At 30.6% G+C, this 25,287-nt stretch overlaps 1 protein-coding gene and 1 long non-coding RNA gene across 4 annotated transcripts; one reads left to right on the top strand and one right to left on the bottom strand.

Moving 5' to 3' along the window:
- The first annotated feature begins 1,387 nt into the window (after window positions 1-1,387).
- Window positions 1,388-23,459, top strand: LOC111702353 (uncharacterized). Of its 3 annotated transcripts, XR_002765391.1 has the most exons (9): window positions 1,388-1,457; window positions 10,800-10,835; window positions 11,126-11,177; window positions 11,423-11,459; window positions 17,886-17,972; window positions 19,355-19,442; window positions 21,207-21,251; window positions 21,887-21,946; window positions 23,212-23,459. XR_002765391.1 is itself a non-coding variant. In XM_023474012.1 (8 exons), exons 3-8 carry the CDS (start codon window positions 11,137-11,139, stop codon window positions 23,265-23,267), a joined length of 354 nt encoding a protein of 117 aa, XP_023329780.1. In that variant the 5' UTR covers window positions 1,388-1,457; window positions 10,800-10,835; window positions 11,126-11,136; the 3' UTR covers window positions 23,268-23,456. The 3 variants fall into 3 exon arrangements, 2 of the variants coding, with proteins under 2 accessions (XP_023329780.1, XP_023329779.1); XM_023474012.1 differs by lacking the exon at window positions 21,887-21,946 and having other exon boundaries at window positions 23,212-23,456; XM_023474011.1 differs by lacking the exons at window positions 21,887-21,946; window positions 23,212-23,459 and adding an exon at window positions 21,718-21,880.
- On the bottom strand, window positions 15,800-17,093 carry LOC111702354 (uncharacterized). Its single transcript, XR_002765392.1, has 2 exons — window positions 16,904-17,093; window positions 15,800-16,216 (listed from the first exon to the last, which is right to left on the bottom strand). It is a non-coding gene; the product is annotated as an uncharacterized LOC111702354 (long non-coding RNA).
- Window positions 23,460-25,287: the final 1,828 nt, after the last annotated feature.

Here is a 25,287-nt window from a genome sequence, read left to right as displayed (position 1 = left end):
GAAGACTAAATAATTTGTTTGAATGCCAGTACCCTATATATTGTATGAACCCTGATAGTATTACTCAGGCCGGGTCTATTATATAGTATATACCCTGTGAAAGAAGTACTTGATGGGATCCGGTAGAACTTTAGGCCCCTCCCCACTTTTCCGACCTTATCCCTCCCCCCCTCCCCATCTCCTTCCCTTTTCTAATTCTAATTCTACAGTCACTGTTCCTTTCTCTTAAACTTATGTTTTCTAATAAACACAGTTTCAAAAAGCTTTCTTTGCAAAATAACGGTTAGCCCACTGCAAAAACGAAACTTTACTGCATCAGAGGATCTTTCAAACTTCAGATGTTTCATTTTAGATGATATACAAGGTTTAAAAACTTGCACCATTAGATCAGAAATTGTTCATAGATAATATTAATATAGACAAAAAAAACGAATAATGGTTTAAAATTAGAGCTCTGGCATCAACTATAGTTTTTTAAGGGACACCCTGTAAAAACTCTTACTTTTTACCTAATACATCACGTACAATGTATATTCCTACCTATAGTTATCGATAAAGGAAAAGAGTATATATTATTGAAAAAACAATATTTGCAATTCTTCTCAGAATCAGCAAATCAAATGTTTGCGATCGTTTATTTGATTTTGAATAATGGGCGTGAAAACCCTCCTCAAATTCTATTTTTTTTTAATCTCTTTGAAACCTGATGACACAAACCTTTCACTTTTGAGTTTTTGATTTGTGGCCGAATTCATCGTTTAAAATATCAAAGATCTAAAACTAAATCAGGTTGTCAAGATATTGCGATTAGAAAGATAGACTTGAGAAAAATATTCAGCTCACAAAATTTGTTAGATCCTTTTTTTAATAGAAAAAGGCACAAACTTTCTAGCCTCTCTAAGATATATCTATTAAATTCATCAAATTTTAGGCAGCCTTGAAATAAAAGTGTCACAACGACTTGGCCGTCGGCTCTATCTGGCAAAATACGGCTCAATTTTGGCATGAGAGTGTGCACATCTTGGTTTACAGTGGCATCATAAGTTGTCAATATTACCTTCGTTAAGCAATAGTTATCTCCAGTGCTCCGATCCCTTAAACATTAGATCAATTTGGTCTCAAAAATAGTGTTCACATGAAGAAATAATACGTGTACTTCCGAAATTTGTTTATTCTATTGGAAGTTGGGACGGATTGATTTTAAAGTTATGGACAAGGTATTTTGCCACCTTTGCCTTTCTTCAGTGTTCTCATTTAAACTTAACTGCATGCAATAAATTTAAAACAAAAACAAGATGCATTGTCAGAATGCAAATGCATAAAGGTAATCATGGTGTTGACTCTAAAATTCTGATAGACCTTCTATCATAATTTGATTTATAATTTCAGATAATAATTTGGCTCATTCGTTTCAATTGAAAACTTTTTGTTGGCAGGGAATGGTCCTAGTATTAGAGGTAAAATCTATATATTCTTGAAATATGTCATTTTTAAAAGTGAAATTCAACGCAATTACAAGTGATCCTCCATTTAAAGATTTTCATACATAATTAAAAAAGATGGAGATAACAGTGTTTTTTTTTCTAAAAATTGATAATTTTAATTGAGTTTTCTACAGACAAACGATAAACAGTTCTAAAAGTTACTGTTAAAAATCGGACATTGATTTCTATAAATAATGGGTTACTTGAAATTATGTCGACATTTCCTTTAATCAGATTACTGCCGTGATACATTAATGTAATAATAAATCTTTGTATTATTATTATAATATTAGGTTTCTGCAAATTAGTAATATGTATCTACCATCTTGTAATAGAGTTGTAGGATTATAGCCAGATACACAATATATATTATATATATACAATATCTTGATGAGGAACTGTTTATAGAACATTTATCTTTTATATAACTTTTCCTTGTTCACTTGTTTGGATCCAATAAACGTGAAACGGCTAAACCAACAGGGCTAAAAGTTCAAATGAACTAAGGACTTAGGATTTAAAAATATCAGACTTAAAATACTCGGATTTTTTACATTTAAAAATTCACTAAAGAATCAGAAATCTGTTAGTTTTTGTTTAAATCTTCATTTAAAGAATTTAAAAGTTATCTAGATCAGAGGCGTACTCAGGGGGGACTATGGGGGCTCACCCCCCCCCCTGGACCAGTAAAATCTATGGATTTCAGGTTGCTGAAACCCCCCTCTGAAATAAAAAAAAAATCTTGACTACGCCCCTGATCCAGATAAAGAGAGTTGGCAAGGTTCAACGATAATAAATGTGCGGATAGGTTTTTAAGGCTAAAATTTTACAAGGTTTACAAGATTTACAAGGTTTACAAGATTTACAAGATTTACAAGATTTACAAGATTTACAAGATTTACAAGGTTTACAAGGTTTACAAGATTTACAAGATTTACAAGATTTACAAGATTTACACAAGGTTTACAAGATTGACAAGGTTTACAAGGTTTACCAGGTTTAAAAAGTAGGTCTATTACAGGCGAATAATAAATATACTTTTGTAAACTCTAGTCTGAAACTCCCAAGGGAAATATATGAAGTACAAACTGCCAACAGCAAACCAACCCAAACCAAAATAAACCAAACCAAACCAACTAAACCCAAACCAAACCAAACCAAATGCAGCAAAACATATCTAACCTAGCGAAATACACTTATATAAAAAATATTGAAGACCATAAACTGAACCAAACCTTAGAAAACGTAGCATAACACAATCCGATATATGCAAAAATAAAATATGTAGAAACAGAGCAAACCAGAAACTCTGAAAATTCTTCGAACATGCAAAACTAAAAGCTATTAAGAACACTTGAGCAACTTAAAAACAAAGTTTCTAAGCAAACAAAAATTAAAAGGTAAAAATTCCGACACAATATAACAAAAATGCCCTAGAATACCTGAAAAGTTCAGAATTACAAATACACAAGAAAAACATCAAACTTACCGCGCGACAGATACGTTCATCAGAGCTAAAAACTTTAGAATTATGAATATCGGGATCAATGGTTAATCTTATCTTTTTGTAAATTTCAAGTTTTATTTAATTTTAAATTTTTATCAATAAAAGTGTATATAACTCAACCAATCGATTGGAGTTTTTGGGAAACCAGAACAGCCAATCAGAAATCTGAAATTTTGCGCGCCAACTAATGCGTGAACTCTTATTGGTCGGAAACTGGCAGGGAGAGAAAAAGAAAGAAAAAGAGCGGGTTAAGAAGGAAATTAAAATTGTGTCCACCTTGGATATTCAGATTAAGCAATCGGGATTAAAGGTATCCAGTTCTGAAGTTTTCAGCTCTGATCAAACAAATTTAATCATCATCAACAACAACAACAACAACAACAACAACAACAAACAAAACGATTTTTATAAGACGGAATATAAATACATTTTTCTTCAGAAATTATTTTCAATTTTGGAGTAAAGCGAAGATACATTTCTTATTTCAAAACCAACGGAGAGTTTGGCTTCTACTGCGAAATAATTAAAGATTATTAGAACTCAATATTGAAATATGGTAAATATTTTTATATCATACTGCGCTTTCATATCAATATACATCCCATCCCTTTTCCCTCAACTTCCGGGAAAGGGAATGTATACGGAATTTTTTCTTGAGGTGACCATCCATTTATTGAGTGATATTTTCGATTCACAGCGATACATTTAAACATTTCTTTGACTGAGATATCCTTGTTTAGCTATCCTAACATTTTAAATTTCAAATTGTGGTTTCTCTAAAATAAGACTTATGGGTTAATGCAGCAGAGACAATAAAGACAAATTTCATAATTTAAACATTTTAGAAAGAAAAACAGCGATATCTTTCTTATTCTGAACAAGATAATGGTTTGAAAGGTAGCGTTGTAAATCTGACATTCCACTCTTTTAAATGAAGGGTCAATTGAGAATGTTAACTCAACTGTCCTTTTAGCATAATTTTTTAACTTTCGTGATTTTATTTTAAAAATTCTGGGAAATTCTGATTTCCCTGCTGCAGAGATTATATTTCCTCCAAGTTAATATTTCTTATTCAAGGTGTCAGCTTTTAACAATGATAAATGAAATTGAAAATGTATATTCTGAGCAAAGGATATTAACAGAGTGAGAAATGAATATTAAAAAATATGATTTTAACATTTTTTAAACTCTGGAAAAAGTTGCAGAATGCCAAATAAATTAATAAATTAAGTTTACTGAATTAAAAAGTAACGCAAAAAAACCATTCATAAGACTATAGGAATTCATTCGCTGAACACATTTGTCGTTTTATTTTTTTCAAATTTTACAATTTTGACTTGTCCCTCCTTTTTTTAAGCTGCTCAAAATTTAGCATTCAACATTTAGACCTGTCTCTTTATTGATCATGATGAACTCTTTTTTTTTCATCTGCTGCAAATTTAAAATTGTGTTATACTTTATTTCATTTTTCTGCTCAAAATTCCAGTTAAGACTGCACCATCTCAAGAATTATTGATGCAGTGTAATTGAATAGTTTAATTTCTCTAAGATATCAAGAGTGTTGCAATTCAATAAAAAGTACTTTTCATTCAATTAATGAAATATACATATACATATATACATATATATATATATATACATATATATATATGTATACATTAAATATACAGTCAATAAAAAGAAAAAATATAACACCAAACGATTCTTCTCCAATGAAAGAGGGCATTTTTTAGTCCTTGCATTTTTTTAACTAGTGGGATTTAATAAAATTGTTGCATACAAAAAAAAACTTTTTTTCATTAAGGAACAAATGTTTTGAAGGACTGTTTCTATATTTGAAGTTTCATTAACAGTCTCTCCATTGTAGAAAANAGGTTTATAATAATCCTCCCTTCCCCTCCCCTTGATCGTCACTTTTACTTTGGCTTGATAATTGAACAAGAAAGTTTCGTTTAAATTCTGTCTATTCTGCATATTATGTCTATTCTGCCTATTCTGTCTAATTCTGTCTATTCTGTCTATTCTGTCTATTCTGTCTAATTCTGTCTATATTCTGTTTCTTTCTATCTATCCACAAATAACATTGAAAAAATGTTGAACGAAAAAGACAGAAAATTTTCCATTTATCAATTTTTAATGTTTTCCATGTGTAAACCGTGAATTATTTGATAAATTATTAAATAAAATCATTTTTTTCTCACTAAATGACTTTTTATCGAATATTTCTAACCGGAAGTGAAATATTCATAAAGAGAATATAAACAAAATTTCGAAAAATAATTTTTTGTTCGAAAAAAGTTAAGTATTTTTCTTTGCTGGTCTCATTTTAAATGTTTTATTTTCAAATTCTATAAAATCCCCCCCCCCCCTCTTTCTAGTTAAGGATTAAACTTTGATTGACAAGACAAGGAAAAAAACCTCGATATTTCCCCCTCCTTCCTTCCATCCCTCCCCCTCTCCCCCCTCCCTCACCAGTAAACAGTAAGTAAACACTTCATCCAAATACAGGGTGGGCAACCGCAAATTTAATAAATTTTATAAATTAGATTAATTTAGAATTTTGAATTTAAATATTAAGCTATTTCACAACCAAATTAACAAAATTGTTTGATACAACCAATCATTTAAAATTTTTTGACTACTTTGTTTTTTTTTTAACATACAGTAAATTTAAACTTTAAATCATTTTAGAACTAAAAGTGTTTTCCTTTCTTAACCAACCCTGAAAGAAGATATTGGTTAAGTTTAAAACTTGAAATTGTTGAAAACAATTCCTACTATTCTATCCAGCTGTCCTTGGAGTTGGAACCAAGGAGTATAAAATAGAAGGGAGATACAATTGACGCGGCCTGCCCTACCATATGATTATACATGCTTTGCAGACGGGTACTTCAATAAATATTCAGAATAGGTTATTGTATACGCGGTAATTGTACATCAGACAAATATTTCTTATTCAAATGGAGTACCGTCTGCAAAGCATGTATGTATAATCATATGGTAGGGCAGGCCGCGTCAGTTATATCTCCTTCTATTTCATACTCCTTGGTTGGAACTCTTTGGGAAACTTTAAATTCAAACAGAATTCTTTAGTCCTCAATTCTTTTAACTTGGAATATTAAATGGAATGAATTTACATAAATTGACAAAATGTTTTCATTTTAACAAATATTAACTAGTTTATAACCTTTATTTAATATTTGATATTTTAGTTCAAATATATGATTATTATTATCAAGTATCAAAATTAACTAGTTTATAACTATTATTTTGATCAAGGATTCACAACGGTACCCTTTAAACCATGGACTGATCAAGGATTCACAACGGTACCCTTTAAACCTTGGACTGATCAAGGATTCACAACAATACCCTTTAAACCTTGGACTGATCAAGGATTCACAACGGTACCCTTTTAAACCTGTGACTGATCAAGGATTCACAACAATACCCTTTAAACCTTGGACTGATCAAGGATTCACAACGGTACCCTTTAACCTGTGACTGATTAAGGATTCACAACAATACCCTTTAAACCTTTGATTTATAAAGGATTCACAACAATTCCCTTTAAACCTTGGACTGATTAAGGATTCACAACGATACCCTTTAAACCTTGGACTAATCAAGGATTCACAATACCCTTTAAACCTTGGACTAATCAAGGTTGTCGGACATATCCCTAGATTAATCTATTGAAAGGTGTTTTAATTGCACAACACTTTGTTTGCTAGCTGTTATATTTTAAGAAATAACAAAAGTGAATTTCTTAAAAAGGCAGAAAATTTAAATTTACTTTTGCATGTTTGATCAACTGTTTGTACACAGAGTACAATTGCGTGTTTTAGAGGAATTAACAAGTGGGTTTCAATATGTTTTAACAGAAAGATCTTTCTACTGTTTCAAGGGTTCCCGTTGTTAATTGCCCTCTTTACATGGAGGTTAGCTTAAAATTACGCTTACAGTTTCTTTTAGAACTAAAAATTAACAAATAATTTCGAATGCGGACATTTATCCACATTACTCCTTAAAAAAAGAGGACGTGTTAATGTTGTGAACGCAAGTTTGAGGACGCATTGCTACAGAGCTACTGTTAAGGACGCATTTACAAAAATACATACATCGTAGTAGTGGGATTACATACGTATACATACGCATTTTCTAGTTTTCTAACGAAATAACTAAATATATCTCTGTCCAATATGTACAGTAAACATATTAACAAAAAGGCTAAGTCATTAGCTGAGAAACTAATGTACTTCTACACGGCCGAGAGAGGGGCCGGGGGGGGGGGGGTAACAATACTGCACTACATTGCAGGTTTAAACAGTAGGAAGAACATTTTTCAATAAATATAGGTTTGGAAATTCGCAATTTCTTATCTTGCATCATAAATTGAAATACCCTCCCTCTCGCACTTTTTAAATGTTTCAGAAATAGCATCTGTTTTAGATATGTACATTAGTTTACATTTGTATTGTTTATAAAATATGTATTATTTACAATAAATATATGTATTATGTACAGTAAAATATGTATTATGTACAATAAATATATGTATTATGTACAGTAAATATACGATTATGTACAATAAAATATGTACTATGTACAAGAAGTAAGTGTTCCCCAGAGTATTATTCACAACTCTCTTCCACATACATTTTCATAAATAACACATTGTTATATATTTACATGATTTTTGGTTATTGGTACAGTTCTTGGTTGAACTCTTGGTACAGTTCTTAGATCAATTCTTGGTACAGTTCTTGGTTGAACTCTTGGTACAGTTCTTGGTTCAACCCTTGGTACAGTTCTTGGTTTAACTCTTGGTACAGTTCTTGGTTCAACCCTTGGCACAGTTCTTAGTTCAACTCTTGGTGTAGTTCTTAGTTCAACTCTTGGTAACTCTTGGTACAGTTCTTGGTTCAACCCTTGGTACAGTTCTTGGTTTAACTCTTGGTACAGTTCTTGGTTCAACCCTTGGCACAGTTCTTAGTTCAACTCTTGGTACAGTTCTTGGTTCAACCCTTGGCACAGTTCTTAGTTCAACTCTTGGTGCAGTTCTTAGTTCAACCCTTGGCACAGTTCTTAGTTTAACTCTTGGTACAGTTCTTGGTTCAAATCTTGGCACAGTTCTTGGTTCAACTCTTGGTACAGTTCTTGGTTCAACTCTTGGTACAGTTCTTGGTTCAACTCTTGGTATAGTGCTCAGATCAACTCTTGACACAGTTCTTGGTTCAACTTTTGGTACAGTTCTTGGTTCAACTCTTGGTACAGTTCTTGGTTTAACTCTTGGCACAGTTCTTAGTTCAACTCTTGGTGTAGTTCTTAGTTCAACTCTTGGTACAGTTCTTAGTTCAACTCTTGGTACAGTTCTTAGTTCAACTCTTGGTACTGTTCTTAGTTCAACCCATGGTACAGTTCTTAGTTCAACCCTTGGCACAGTTCTTAGTTTAACTTTGACGCTGTTCTTAGTTACACCTTGGTACATTTCTTAGTTCAACCCTTGGTACAGTTCTTAGTTCAACCCTTGGCACAGTTCTTAGTTCAACCCTTGGTACAGTTTTTAGTTCACCCCTTGGTACAGTTCTTTGTTCAACAGTTCTTAGTTTAACTTTGACACTATTCTTAGTTACACCTTGGTACAGTTCTTAGTTTAACCCTTCGCACATTGTCATTGTTCAACCCTTGGTATGGTTCTTGGATCAATCTTTGCCATGGCTCTGGGTTTAGATTTTAGTTTTAGATTCTGCTTAAAGGAAAACTAGAGGCGTTTACTCAGTTGCATATTTGATTCACAACCGAACCCTAGAAAACTAATCTAGAATAAATAAGATTTCCTTTTTCTCTAGCTAAAAATTAATAATTTTCCTCCGTAATTTTTGTATAAATGTGACGAACGGATATATACTCCAGGGACATTAAAGAGAATTTTTAGAATTTATCACTTTACAATGCAGAGGAAAATTGTTACTAATGGGTACCGTTGTGAATCGGAAACTCCATTCTCTCAGTTACGTCTACAGTCTCTTTAACCCCTTTATTGCACTTTAAAAACTGTTTAGTTTTGTTTGAACTAGTTTTGAAAACAACATGTATAAAAGTAAATATAACATAAACATTAAGGAATACATTAAGACAAATCAAGATGGATTCTAGGTTTGGGAAGAGTACAGGATAATGCGGAAATTGTATAACAAATAAATTACCCTCTACCCTCATCAGCATCTAACTAAGTAGCCCATCTATATAGCAATCTTTTTTTATCTAAGAACCTAAGATTTTGCTTTTATTGCCTTCTTTATAGATTTTTGTGTAACATAATAATTTTTTGTCATGTATTCCGGTCGAACATCATATAATTTCTATTTGATTGGAAACCCAGGTTAAGATGTGATATAATTCAAATCATATAAATATAATTTCCTCTTTTTTCATCAATATATATATATATATAAAGTAGTTTTTCTGTTTGTCTGTTTTCTTAGTCGCTTTGCATCAAATTTTGATTGAATGGTTTTAAATATTTAAAAATTAACTGGGTCAAATTTTACAGTTCTAGATTTTCAGGCAGAATCTTGCCCTAATTTTTTCCGCTCTCAATGGGTCCCATTTTGTTCCGACTCTTTATCTATCAATCCTATTTTGTTCCGACTTTCTATCTATCCATTCTATTTTGTTTAGACTTTCTATCTATCCATCCTATTTTGTTCAGACTTTCTATCTATCCATCCTATTTTGTTCCGACCTTCTATCTAGCCATTCTATTTTGTTCCGACCTTCTCTCTATCTATTATATATCTTTTGTTCCGACTTTCTATATATTTATTCTATTTTGTTCCGACTTTCTATCTATCCATTATATATCTTTTGTTCCGACTTTCTATCTATCCATTATATATCTTTTGTTCCGACTTTCTATCTATTTATTCTATTTTGTTCCGACTTTCTTATAGCAATCCAATTTCTTTCCAACTGTCTAATTATTTGTTCTATTTTGTTCTGACTTTCTATCTATCTGTTCTATTTTGTTCAGACGTTCTATCTATCTATAAAATGAAATGTTTACAATATTAGAATTCCGAGATATAATAAACTGAGTTTATTTCTCTGGTTTCCAGCTTATTTATCATATCTGAACAGTAAACATAGAATAAAAGGGAATACAAAGAAGTTCTGAAATTGCACAAACTTATTTCATCATTTTATTTTACAAGGCCAGCTAAGCTGTTTCTATTTGTGTATTCATTTATCTATATCTTGATAACAAATATGGCTGAGACCCCATTTTTTAAAAAGCATTTACAAACATATCGTTTGAAATTACAGACATGTTGATTGAATAATAAAGATCTGTGAGTAATCTGTAGCATTGTATTTATAATTTTGAACCAAATATGTTTGTTTTCTAACTGAGCTGTGTGAAGAATTACGAATAAAATTTGGTCTGAGAAGTGCTCTGTGTTTCTATCGTAGATTAATTGCTTTTGATACAAAAATATCATTGAGTAATTTCTAATACTACAAAATTACCTGGGACCAAATTTAATGAATTTGCGGAGTCGCTGAACTGCCTAACTCTAGCTCAAATTCATTAAATTCGGTCCCTGTACTCAAATATTTAGACTATCATGTACGCTTACACAGATTGTACTCATTGATAAAAATTATGTACCAGTACATCAGATACCAGAATAATACCGGAGTACAACCACATCATTTTTACTGGTTTATGTAGAAATTAAAAAAATTGATAATACCAAAAATAGGAAGTATTATTGTTTAAAAAAATATTTTGTTTATTGTAGGATTGTGTACTCGTATTTCTGCAGGTCAGGAATAAGGTAATTTCTAAAAACTTAATCATAAAAAGATAATTTAAAAACAAGCATTTTATCCAACTTTTTCTGGAATAATTAGTTAATTAGGTTTATAATAATCCCCTGTGGCTTTCTTCTTTAGAAATAGTATTATTTTACGCCCTGTAAAAATGAGTACAATTGAAGATAAGCAATTTCGTTTCATTAATGATATATTTGACACACAAAAAGTACTAATAATATACAATATTGTATACTCTGTATAGGTCGCAGTCTTTTTTATAATTAATCCATCAATAGTATTAATTATCTAGAGTCTCAAGTTATGGACCCTGTATCTGTAGTTATAGGAGAAAATATGAACAGGTAGAAACAAAAACCAGAGGAAGTTGGAAACATTTGGAAATAATTGGACGAGCTAAGTCGTTGTCCTTTAGAATTAATCCAAGTCGCTTCTGTAATTTAATCCAATTTAAATTCTCATTGGTCGCTGTTTTAATCAGGTTTCAGTGCAAAGTTTTCACCTATTTTAAAATTGTTGCTTTTTTTAAAGCGGTGTAATTAAAGTTTTATTAGATTATTATTCTTAAAAATCATATTTTCTATTTCAGAAAAAGTCGTCTTCCAAACAGTGATGACGAGGGTCAGGTACTATAAACTACAACCCCCCCGCTCGGGCAGCCGTAGTGCATTTGAATTTCCGAGCTTGGTCAACCATTCCGGTTCCAGTTTGTACTGTATCGCCCAGACATTGGCTAAATAAAGCAGACACTCAATAGGACTAGCTCGTGCAACAAGGTTGACGCGGTCAGACTTTAGGTTGAATTTACTTTTATTTAAGGGTCAGAGGTGCGTGCCCCCCCCCCAACCTCCTCCTCATTTTTCTTGTTTAAAAAGCCCTGCATTGTCCTTTTAGAGGAGAAATTATATGCAGGAGAAGAATAAATTGAATAAAATTTTAATCTTTAGAATAAATTTAACTTTCTTTTCGCCATTCTTACTAAAATTATATTTTAAAATAGACTAGCTTTGAGCTTGTAGAAAAACTATAAACTTATTAAACTTTTAGTAAATGTTCTTACCAAAATATTTTTGATTTATTACAATTACACTTTTTTAACATTATGTTTACCGATAGTTTTAAATAATTTTTAACAGATTTGTCATAGAAGCATGCTTTCATAGTATCAAAGAAATCATTCTGTCAGAAGCCAACGTATGAGGCTGTTAAAATTTTAATTTCTAATATTCGATGTATGTGTCAGCGGAGATTTCTGCATTCATCATTTCATTTTCCATAAACACACCCTTTAAATTTCTAGGGGCTTATTTTCACATTTCCAATATCATGCATATTCTAGAGTTTCAGAAAATGGAAATTTGCATAATTATAATAAAACTCATTTCCATAAAAACAGATAAACGGCTGAGTCTGAATTTTAACTAGAGTCTAATGAGTTCTGTGAATTATTTATTCATCATGTTTCATTAATATTTAAACCATTTTTAGAAAACCGTAGAATTTTAAACAACGCCTAATTTTTTGTCATGACTGTAAATGCAGAATTTACATTAAAATAAATTCTACAAATTTGTTGGGACCCGTCTGAAATAATGTACGACCCAATACTTTCAAAGGTTTAAAAGTTTTAAACTCGAAATCTGATAAGCTCGAAAATATCCTTTCAAACCGAAAGATTGATTCAATTGTCTTTGTTGACTTTTATTGTATTTCACTGTCTTTTATTGTATTTCACTGTCTTTTATTGTCTTTCACTGTCTTTTATTGTATTTCACTGTCTTTTATTGTATTTCACTGTCTTTTATTGTATTTCACTGTCTTTTATTGTCTTTAAATGTCTTTCAGAGTATATAACAGTCGTTCTTTATTTTATTTCATTGTCTTGGATTGTCTTTTATTGTCTGTATTGTCTGTATTGACTGTATTGTCTGTAATGTCTGTATTGTCTGTATTGTCTGTATTGTCTGTATTGTCTGTATTGTCTGTATTGTCTGTATTGTCTGTCTTTGATCTTCAAATTTCTTTCATTGTCTGTAATTGTCGTTCCTTGCCTTTTTTATCTTTCTAATGCTGTCTTTCATTGTCTTTTATTGTCTTTCATTGTCTTTTGTTGTTTTGCATTAGCTTGAAATGTATTCATTATCTCGAGTATTGTCTATTAGTGCCTTTTATTGTTTTTTTGTATTCTTTTGTTGTCTTTAATTGTCTTTATTATTGTTATAATCTTTGATTTTTCTTGATATACTCATTTTGTTTTCCTGTAGATTTATTGTAGTTTAACAGCTAGACTTATTTTCCTGTAGATTTATTGTAGTTCTAACAGCTAGACTTGTTTTCCTGTAGATATATTGTAGTTCTGCAGGTAGACATGTTTTCCTGTAGATTTATTGTAGTTTAACAGCTAGACTTTTTTTCCTGTAGATTTATTGTAGTTTAACAGATAGACTTGTTTTCCTGAAGATTTATTGTAGTTTAACAGCTAGAGTTGTTTTCCTGAAGATTTATTGTAGTTTAACAGCTAGACTTGTTTTCCTGAAGATTTATTGTAGAAAGACTTGTTTTTATTTTTATACAGGGCACTTGAGCGTTGTTTTCATACTGCACAATACTAGAGAGTTATTTACATACAGTACATAGTACACTGTACTGCAGAATACTAAAGAGTTGTTTACAAACAGTTTACAGTATACTGTACTATAGACTACAAGAAAGCTATTTACAAATCGGTTACAGTACAATGTACTTTAGGGTACCAGAGGTATTTTTCTACATGCAGTCGACAGTACACACTACACAGTGCATTCAATATCACTTAAAGGGGCTATTTCATTTGGTTTACTCTTCTGTTTTGCCTTACATAGTCCGTATGTGTACTCGTACTGTACAGTCTGCTCTAATTATTTAAAAGTCTGCCCGGTGCTTAAATAAGTTTACAGTACTATTTCTTCCAAAAACTATTTGTCAACAAAAGTATGAGAGTTCCTGGTATTTTCCTCGGTTTTTTATATATCCCCTTTCACTCTCCCTTTTAATTGAATTGTTTACAAACTGTAACAAATTGCACCATTTTCTTAAAGAATGAACACAAAATAGGTCCGGGGGACATTGTCAAAATGAAGTAAATTGTAGTCAACGCTCCGAATGATAAATCCGAGGTTTTATTTTCTTTAATTCTACTCATTACGCACTACTTTCACTAGGAGAAGATGATTCATTTGGTTTATAGTCCAGTTTTCCCGTCATATCAAGGTTATAATGAAAGGAAAGATATTTCAGAGGTGTACGCATCTTTTGGACTTCAGTGTACTGCAGTGTGGGGGGGTTATCCAATAGGTGGCTATGGCTAAGAAAAGTAACTCTTTAGTAAACTTTCCAAGATGTTCTTTCCAAGGTTAAACCTAGCCCAGTCTATATTTGATTGAAAATATATAAATATATTTGTATTCTGCAAAGTTTATACAGTTTAGAACCAATACTATCTCCGCTTTTCCTTCACACAATCTGATTAAACTTTGCTCAAACATTTTTAACAATTTTAAACTACATTTTTGTCCTTTTAAAAGTTTTTCAGAAAAAAACACCCCCTCCCCACTTACTCTGTCCCATAATAGATAGATAGATAGATAGAATGCGGATAAAGTTGATTGACATAAAAAAGTTAGAAAGTATAAAGTGATAAAGGTCCATAGTATCCCTGGTCAGGCCCTGGTAGTCTCTGCAGTATAAATGTTAAATTAATCTCTAATTAAGTGCTCAATGCACCACAACAAAACATAATTATAAAGTTGAAGAAGAAGAAACTTAATCAAAAAGATAAAAAACTTTTTAATAAATCAGCAATGAACGTGAATTAGTAGATATATATATATATATATATATATGTGTTAATGTTTAGTAAAATATTGTTTCTTAACGTTACTTCTATTTTCTCAAACATTAAAATATTAAACTATTCAAAAATTATTATTTTCAATTATTTAACTTCGTAAACACAGTTATTAAACAGAAATCCCAAATGTTGAAACCTTAAAAACAAACGAGCTGTGTGTTTAATAAGAAAATTTATGAGTTCACATTGAAGATGAATTAACTCAGTGGCCCTCCAAACTTCTTTTGAAAACTTCTCACTTCACAGGAATCTTTTTATTTTAGGTTTGCAATATATCTTTACTTACAAAAACCTGCGTACAGAGTTCTGGACTAAATTTTTTGGCGTTTTCCTATGAAAAGATATTTTCACAAATAAAAAAATAATAATGTTTCAAAATTAATCAACTAATGCAAACCCCCTTTATAATTAATATAGTTTGCAACTGACACTTAAATATCAAGCTCAGAGGGGCCCGATTAAATGCCGCAACTCAGAGGGGCCAGATTTAATGCCGCAAATCGCAAATTGAGAAAACTACAATTGTCCAAATAGGTTGTCAAGTACAATAGATGGCAACAGAAAAATCGACTAACTGCGCACAACGTCATATGTGTCAAATGAAAAAAGAAAGACTACATGTCCTCTAATTAGTTGTTATAATTTCCAAGACTCGGTGGAGATAAATGTCGTCTTTGTAGGAATACGTAAAAAATATTTACAACTCAAAATTAGATAAGAGTATTTTTACTGTCGTTTGGTGGCTTAATTTTTTTCACTGTATATCTATGTAAACTAAATAGTCTGAGGGAGGGGGGGGGGGCGTCCAGGCCACAGCCCTCTAAACAGCATTAAAGTAAATATTTCTAGGTTTATTATAGGTTTACTGTTCAATTTCTAAAGCCAGCTAATTTTTAAAAAAATTTAGACTTCTAACTTTTTGAAACACTCATACATTATACAAATTTTACAAAAAATCATCTGGATTACCTTGTTTTAAAAGTGACGAAGTTTTGGTGGTTTAAATAATGACTGAAGTATACACATTATATCATCATACACAACAACAACAAAAAAACAATAGTAAAAATACAAGAATATTTTTAACTATTTATTAAAACATGAATTGGCCTTTTTGTTTTAAATTTCGTATCATGTGATGCCCTTGTTTGTTTACTAAAACATTTAGATGCCTTATTCTTTGGAATTTTACAAAAAAGGTTGATAATGGAGATCTTGGTTCTTTTACAGTTATTGATGGAATTGCAGAAGATCAGAGAAATTTCCTTGCAGGGGAGATTTCTGGAAGTTTCGAAAAAGTCCTCAAATTTGGATTAAAATCAGACATAGCAAAATGAAGAGCACGCACTCTGCTATCTCCGATTTCATTAGTGTCGTCAATCTTCAAAGAATTCAGCCACAATTCCTGCTTCTTTTTGTTCTTTGGAAATTAGAATCTGGATGTTCCAGGGGGTGGACGGCATCCAGGCACAAAACAAGTTCTTCGCCTGCCCCCTAAATGAAAAAATATAATCAATGAAGACCAAAAAATATCATAATGTAATGTTGACTTAGTATATGTTCATAGTATACCTTTAAAGTATCCCCTCCCCCCCACCTTGATGGATTTAAGATAAATAAAATAGATCTGTCTTTTTTTATCAAAACAAATCACAAGACATCCATTTTGCGAAATTTCAATATAATATTCATGTTATCTCACAAAACACTTTGCAGATCCAAAATTTTGGCTGCAACAGATAACTTACATAAAATGTACGAAAATTTGTGAATATTTTGGTTATTTATGAAAAAATGAATATATGTAAAAAATCAAAATTTGAAAAATCTGGGAAATCGATTTTTCGGCTCATGCTTCATAATTAAAGAAGTGATTGTAACATAAAAAGAATGCCTGGAAATAAATAACTGAAATATCAAGATTTCCATTTCTAATGTTAACATGATTGTGAACATTAAATAAAAATTGGTGCCTCTGCAGTACCCAACCCTACTCTAAATTTTTGTTTGGGACACCCTGTTTATAATATATATCTACATATAGACTTTCCAATGATTTCATAAATAAAGCGCTTTTGAAAAATTTTATATATTTCTTACATGTTCCCAAAAATAGTAAAATACGACATTTGAGAAAAAAATTAAATATTCTTAGAAGACGACATTTCATTAGAAAATTACCGTTTCTTTTTGCCTGTATTTCCCCCGGATCTGGGGGTTTATCCTCGATTAGACCTTTCCAGAGCACTTCTCCAAAGATATCATTAAACATTTCTGAAATATGTTTTAACGTTATACTTTCGAATTACATTGTTAAAGGGTTATGTACAAAATCAGTTTCAACCCCGTTATTTAGTCTATAGAACGTTAAATGAAAAAGTGTAAAAACAGAAATAATGAAAATATAAAATTGCACTAATTTCACTAAAAAATAAGCATTTTAGTCTAAAAATATCACTTTTATTTATAGTTTTGTCAAACAGAAAATTTGAGTTGACACTTATGACGTTTAAACAGCTGTACTTAAAGTGTACGCATTCTGTGTTGCCATCTATTGTACTTGACAACCTATTTGACAATTGTCAAATCACTCCAAACAAACCTCGAAATTTGAAGCGTTTTAACCGACTTAGTCCGACTTTTTTCTTTCTCAGTGAAAGACAATTTTTTTAGCCAAAAAGTTAGACAATTACGATAGGTTATCTTGGCTTTTAACCCAACTCAGATCAATTGTCTCTTTTTAAATTGGAATCTTGATTATTCCTATTTTACTAAATAATAACGTTAGATAGAGGTTAACTTAAAATAGATCGTAGATCGTAGATCTTCTTTAATTAAAATATATGTACGAGTGGTGCTGAGTCTGTAAGCCTGGTTTGTGTTTAATAAATATATATGTACATGTGTACATGTGTAGGTTGGTAAGTTTGGTTTGTGTTTAATCTATTTATATGTACGTGTGTACATGTGTAGCTGGGTAAGTCTGGTTTGTGTGTAAACAATATATATGTACATGTGTACATGTGGAGCTGTGTAAGCCTGGTTTGTATTTAATCAATATATGTATACAAGTAGACTGTGGAGCTGTTGTGTTAGCCTGGTTTGTGTTTATTCAATATATGTGTACATGTGGAGCTGTTGTGTAAGCCTGGTTTGTGTTTAGGGAGCCCTTGATGTTGGCTCCGTATTATCTGGGGGGAGCGGTAGGAGCAAAGTTACTATTAAAGAAGACAGAGGAATAACATGCAAGGTAATTATTTTTAACAAATATAAAAACAATAATATCAATATCTTTGTCACAATCATAATCATAATAAACAATATTTTATAGAGACAAATTACATTTTGCAATATTTCCTTTACATTTTCAAAACTTCAGACCATTGGCTTTATATATAATGATATGTTTGAGCTTGAAAATTTCATTTTGACGTTCTCTCGCCAAAATTATTATTTTTTCCTTCTAAAAAATATTTTGTTCTTTTATGTTTATTGATAAATTGGCATTGACTTCCTATGTTTTGTGTTCTGTTCCATTTCTTGGTTGAGTGAATAGATTATAATAATGTTCTATAATGTTCTATGACAATTGTAGACAAAAATAATCTCTTATCAGAAACAGAATCAAAACACTATACTTATTGCAATTGAGGGTTATATCTGCCTCTTTTTTATCATTAATAAGGATTATTTTCAAAACAGTATTTGAAAAAATTTTCACAAGTTTTCTCAACAATGCTTTCATTGTTTTTTATATATATATAGTATAGTATGACTTAAATTTTTATATATATATATATAGTGTAGTATGACTTAAATTTTATATATATATAGTGTAGTATGACTTAAATTTTTATATATATATAGTGTAGTATGACTTAAATAGTGTAGTATGACTTAAATTTTATATATATAGTGTAGTATGACTTAAATTTTTTATATATATATATAGTGTAGTATGACTTAAATTTTTATATATATATAGTGTAGTATGACTTAAATTTTTATATATATATAGTATAGTATGACTTAAATTTGCCCAAACGTGTGTTGGCACTTTTATCCACAGTTTATGTTTTTCTTCTTGTTGAGCAAAACTTTCCTTGCTTTCTGTACAGTTTGCTTCTTGGTTTTCTTCTTGTTGAGCAGAACTTTCCTTGCTTTCTGTACAGTTTACTTCTTGGTTTTCTTCTTGTTGAGCAGAAATTTCCTTGCTTTCTGTACAGTTTACTTCTTGGTTTCTTTGGAACAATAAAAAATATCGAAGTCTTATGCTTTCGCCGATGAGTTAAGAAATATTAATGTTTAGCAAATCGACCTGTATTTCCTGTATTCTCTTGTATCAAAAAAACCTGTAGTGTATAGAAGAGAATTCGGGGCGTGTATAGATACATGTTTTTCATTACATACAAACATATTCGGAAACATGCTAAATGTGCAGTGTAAAATGTTAGACACTCGAGCATACATGACTATTTTTCTCTTGGTAACCATAGCAAGTTACAAGATATACAGACGACATTTAAAATAAATTCACTAAGTTGTTCATAATTCCAACGCTCTTTCTTCATATATAAATATTTATCGGTAATTTCCTAAAAACTTAATTTTTTAATTAATTTTTTTGTTAAGGACATTCGAGCAATAATGCCAACAGTACTCATCTTACTCCTCACAATATTCATTATGGTGACAGTTATTCCATATGCTTTCTCTTCAGGCATTCATTCTTTTATTCAACCTATTCATTCATATGTTTATTTAACCTATTCATCATATATTCATTCAATCTATTCATTCATATATTCATTCAATTAATTTATAAATTCATTCTATTTATTTGTTTTTTGATGGTTCGGCTGTGTGGGTGTTTATCTTTAAAAAAAAGGAGTTTTAAATGAATAAATGAATAATGTTCTTTTTAGTACTTTTGGTAAGACTTAGTTTACATATCTTCTATATATACAATATACAATCCTTTCAAGTTTTATACTTTCTCAAGAATTGTTCAAAATAAAGAATATGAATTTAAAGTGTTTATATAAAGATTGAAAACAAACTCAGTGCACGTATAACTTGGCCGAGTTTTGTTTATATTTCTTTCAGAAACTGCAGTACATATTTTATGCAAACAAAGATATTGTTTATATTATTTGGTTTGGAGTAACTATTAATGTACTTTTCTACCTTTCTATCCTTACTTCATACCATCCTTGGTAGCTTTGTAGGATTTTGTATTTTCTTGCCGCCTCTCTAGCTTTGATATATTATTCACTGCAAATAGGAGAAGGAGCGAGGTTGTAGGAAAGGTTTCAACTTCTGATTTATATATTTTTAGTTATTTCAGGAGCATTTCGAACCTTTTACCCTCTCATGAAATACTTTTTCATTGAATTTAATAATAGAATAGTTTTCAAACTCAGAAACAAAAAGAAGTGTTCTCAATTTTTAGATTTTAAATTCCTATTTTCCTTTATTGCAAGAAAGTTTTCAGAATTAGAACTCAGGGAAAAAAGAATTAGATCCTAAAGGTAAAACCTGAGATTATGATTGTATCTGGAGGCTTGAGGCTAGGACAGAATCCTGTATCTGAGAGATAGAGCTTAGGACAGGATCCTGTTTCTGGGAGCTAAAGGTTAGGACAGGATCCCATAACTGGGAGCTAGAAAAACAGGATTCTGAATCTGTGAGCTGGAGGCTTGAACAGGGTCCTGTATCTGGGAGTTAGAGGCTAGGACAGGGTCCTGTATCTGGGAGCTAGGCTAGGTATCTGTATCTGGGAGATAGACTAGGACAGAGTTTCGTATCTTGGAGCCAGGCTAGGTTCTCTGTATCTGGGAGCCAGGCTAGGTTCTCTGTATCTGGGAGCTAGGCTAGGTATCTGTATCTGGAAGCTAGGCTAGGTTCTCTGTATCTGGGAGCTAGGCTAGGTTCTCTGTATCTGGGAGCTAGGCTAGGTATCTGTATCTGGAAGCTAGGCTAGGTTCTCTGTATCTGGGAGCTAGGCTAGGTTCTCTGTATCTGGGAGCTAGACTAGGTTCTCTGTATCTGGGAGCTAGGCTAGGTTCTCTGTATCTGGGAGCTATGCAAGGTCTGTGTCCAACATCTATTTTAGTTTTAGAATAAAATTCGGAAAATTTGAAATGCCAATACTTTCTAATACTTTCAAGGATGGTTTCTTGAAAAATGGAATAGGAAAATACAATTGAAAAAAGAATTAGCTTTGCAGGCCAAATTTAACTTGTGCATTTTGTATTTTGTGAACAGGGGTCACATACCTTTGCAAGTTTTTAGTTTTACACCATTATTGTCTGTTTGCTAGGTAGTTAAGAGTTGTTAAGGTTTCATAATAGAGAGTTTTATGTCAAACCTTTCACGAGCTATATGGCATTTTTCATAATGCTTTCAACACTCTGTTCTCTTATATATGATTTTATTAATGCAATTTTAAGTTTTCAATTTTAATAAAGAATGAAAAATTTAGTTATCAAACAACTACAGGCTGTGAGTGAACTCGAAGCACAACAAGGTACAAAAATAGAACTATTTAAAGGGACTGTTGGCGTAGTTTAAAGTGTCCCTTTATTTAAAGAGAGTGGTATTTTCTTTTCACAACATTACCTTTTAACCTTCGTATAATCAAGGAAACGTAAGTTTAATTTTCAGTATAGAAATACAAGGATATCTCCATCGTAAATTATCATATAAAGATCTAAAAAGGGTTCTGTTGTGAATTGGACATGAATCTAAGCTCTGTAAATAAAGAGGCATTGCGTTAACTAATACAATTACAGTACTAAAACGTTACAAGAAAAATTGTTAAAAACCCACGACTCATAAAAGAATAGAGATTTGCGCTGTTCAATAAAGCTTTAAGATTTAGTAAATGCAGTTATGATCAGTTTTTTCACTTCAAAACTTCCCCATATTTTGATTAACATTTTTGGAAAGGTTTTCAAAGCAAGGATAACAGATGACTGCAGTGTTTATTTTAGCTGAAATCAAAGCTGCGGCGGCTGCCAAGCTACTTGAAACAACAGAACTACCTGATTTATCTTAACTTTAATTTAGTTTCTCATTTACGTTTATTTTAAATTCATTTATGCATATATAAGTGGATTAAACATCCAAGTTCAACATGAGAATTATAATACTATTGTTTAGCTTAAACGGAATGTATATCTAGCTATATACTGTTTTAACTCAACTCAAGTATATATTTAGGTAGGTTAGTTCGAATAGATATTTAGCAAGTTTAACTCAAATATACTGTTTTAACTCAACTCAAGTATATATTTAGGTAGTTTAGTTCGAATAGATATTTAGCAAGTTTAACTCAAATATACTGTTTTAACTCATTAGTTCGAATAGATATTTAGCAAGTTTAACTCAAATATACTGTTTTAACTCAACTCAAGTATATATTTAGGTAGTTTAACTCGAATATGATATTATTACTCAACTCGAGTATATATTTAGGTAGTTTAACTCGAATATGTTATTATTACTCAACTCGAGTATATATTTAGGTAGTTTAACTCGAATATGTTATTTTTACTCAACTCGAGTATATATTTTGGTAGTTTAACTCGAATATGTTATTATTACTCAACTCGAGTATATATTTAGGTAGTTTAACTCGAACATGTTATTATTACTCAACTCGAGTATATATTTAGGTAGCTTATCTTGAGCATATTTTGTCTAGTTTCTTTAACTCAAGTATAATTCTATTTAGTTGAACTTGTGAGCAAAAATTTATCTCATACAGGGTTAACCAGGAAGGATGAGACTTTAATTACGACCCGAAACTCTTTGAATATGACGATAGCAAGAGTCAAGTTGATCTTAAGCATTATAAATTGTATTTTATTAGTTTACTTTATGCTAAGACGAAGAAAGTTACTAATTTTACACGCAGAGAATCATAAATTCAAGAATAAGGACTAAATACTATCCGTACAGTCGTCTCTAAAGTCTCATTCTTTGTGGGTCCCCCTGTATATACATTCTGAAACACCAGATGAAAGGTTCTGGCTGCACGTATTTAATATATATTAAATAGTATTCCCATATGCACTTTCAGATTTACTTTTCTCTAGATTTATTCTCAGACAACTCTTAATATAGCCTTTAACGCATCCGATTTATTTAAACAAAAAACGGCTTGTTTTTTCATCAAACATAAAATACATGCTGCATGAATAATGAATATGTAAAAGCCGTAAAAGAACAAATCTGATTTTAAGACACATAACTTAAATCAAGGTTGATGATAGACATCGCTGTAATTCTTAACGGGTTGTAAAAAAATAATTGGTTAATTTATATTTTCATGTTCATATTACTGCATGCCTGCAAATGTATTACGTTTTTTGCTGATAACGACAATTAGCATAAATCTTTACATATACAAGTATTTTAGGAAAATTTTATTCTGATTCATTTTCTCTAATTAATAAAATATTAACGAAATATTACCTAACTAGAGGCTGTATCAGCTGGACAAGATGCAGAACCAAACCAAACCCAGTCCAGTCAATAAAACATGGCGGCGAAACGTGGGTCAACCACGTGTAAAGATTTAAAATTTTAAAACGGGCAGCCGCATTAAAATAGGCGATTATTATAGTTCATATACATCCAGATTTCACTAAATGCTGAAATAATTTTTTTTTGACTTTTTAGAAAGATGTTTAAAAACTGTTTAAATAAAGAGATTATTCAGATATTTAAAATATTTGAATTTGGATGTTATTTTTATAAATCTGTTTGTTAAGACAAACTTAATTAAAAATTAAATAAGACAAGAAAAAGTCCGACTAAAGATCTAGACTAAATCAAGATTTCAGGCAATTTTTAAGATTTAAAAGCCAAAAATATAAGTTTTGTATCAAATATCTGACCAGTCTCTTTAATGGTATTTACATTAATGTATCTTCCTTATTAATCAAAATGTTAAACATTACCTCTTCTCAATATATTTCAAAACTTGCCTAGTAATAATATTCTATATAACGAAAACATTTTGTAAATATATTTGCATGATATTTCCATCTTTTACTCAGATTCACCCTTCTCTCATATACCCTTAGTAGTAGCGGTCTAGTGGACGAAACTTATTGTAACATAAACGAGAGTTAAAACCAAACTCAGTTTCGTTTACTTAAAATGACAAAAGTAATAATCATTTGAAATTTTACATTTATGATGGAGTAAATATTTATCAAGGGGGCTTATTTTTTCATAAAAAGTGAAAATGAAATGCCCCTATTGTACTTCATAATATATGTTTAATTTAAATAAATTCATTACTTACTATTTGAAATAAATTTTTAATAATAAATTATACATTCTACTTCTACTTCTACAGTCTATACTTTATTGTATATCTAATGCACAGTTGTGATCATTGCACAATCAATTATAAAAAAAATGTTTGAGATTCTAAAATATTTCAAGAGGTGTTAAATTATTCTCAAAAGTATTAAATATAACATATAATAATTATGCTTTTTTTGCATTGAAAATGTTGAATTACGTTTTGATGTTACATATGTTTAGATATTTGGATGTTACTCATTTTCTTGTTTTGGGAAAACATTATATTTATAAGCATCTTATATAAAATCAGTTTTTTTAATTTATATTTTCAGTAAAAACACAGTGCTCTTACTTCATCTAAAAACTTTGTGATCATTTAAAAAAAAAATTTGTGGTACCTATTTTCTTGTATCTATTTTTTGTACCTATTTAATTTCTTATATCTATTTTCTTGTACCTATTTTCTTTTATCTTTTTTCTTGTACCTATTTTCTTGTTTCTATTTTCTTGTATCTATTTTCTTGTACCTATTTTCTTGTACCTATTTTCTTATATATATTTTCTTGTATCTTTTTTCTTGTACCTATTTTCTTGTATCTATTTTCTTGTATCATTTTTCTTGTACCTATTTTCTTGTATTTATTTTCTTGTATCTTTTTTCTCTTATCTATTTTCTAGTACCTATTTTCTTGTTTCTATTTTCTTGTATCTATTTTCTTGTATCTATTTTCTTCTTTCTATTTTCTTGTACCTATTTTCTTGTACCTATCTTTAGTATCTATTTTCTTGTACCTATTTTCTTGTACCTATTTTCTTGTATCTATTTTCTTGTATCCTTTTTTCTTGTACCTATTTTCTTGTTTCTATTTTCTTGTATCTATTTTCTTGTACCTATTTTCTTGTACCTATTTTCTTGTATCTATTTTCTTGTACCTATTTTCTTGTACCTATTTTCTTGTACAGGGTGTCCCAAAAAACATGGGAATTCAGTGACGAATTCGATATCGTCTTTTCAAATAATTCTTTGATTTAGTGTAGTGATACCTACTGAGAAAGCTGTAATCTGTCAGAGTTTCGTCTGCTATGTTTACATTTTGTTTGTTTATGTTTTGACTGCATACAGTTGTACTTAGTAAAACAAGAAAATTGCAGTATACAAACAGAGTAAACTTGTCTGTCTTCACTGTTCATCTTGCAGGGAGACATTATAGACACATCTTTACAGTCTTTTACCCTTTTCA

The sequence above is a fragment of the Eurytemora carolleeae genome, unplaced genomic scaffold (assembly GCF_000591075.1).
Source record: "Eurytemora carolleeae unplaced genomic scaffold, Eaff_2.0 scaffold503, whole genome shotgun sequence".
In the NCBI taxonomy this organism is placed as follows: domain Eukaryota; kingdom Metazoa; phylum Arthropoda; class Copepoda; order Calanoida; family Temoridae; genus Eurytemora; species Eurytemora carolleeae.
The sequence above is the reverse complement of the archived record's forward strand: the minus strand, read 5'-3'. Positions and strand labels throughout refer to the sequence as shown.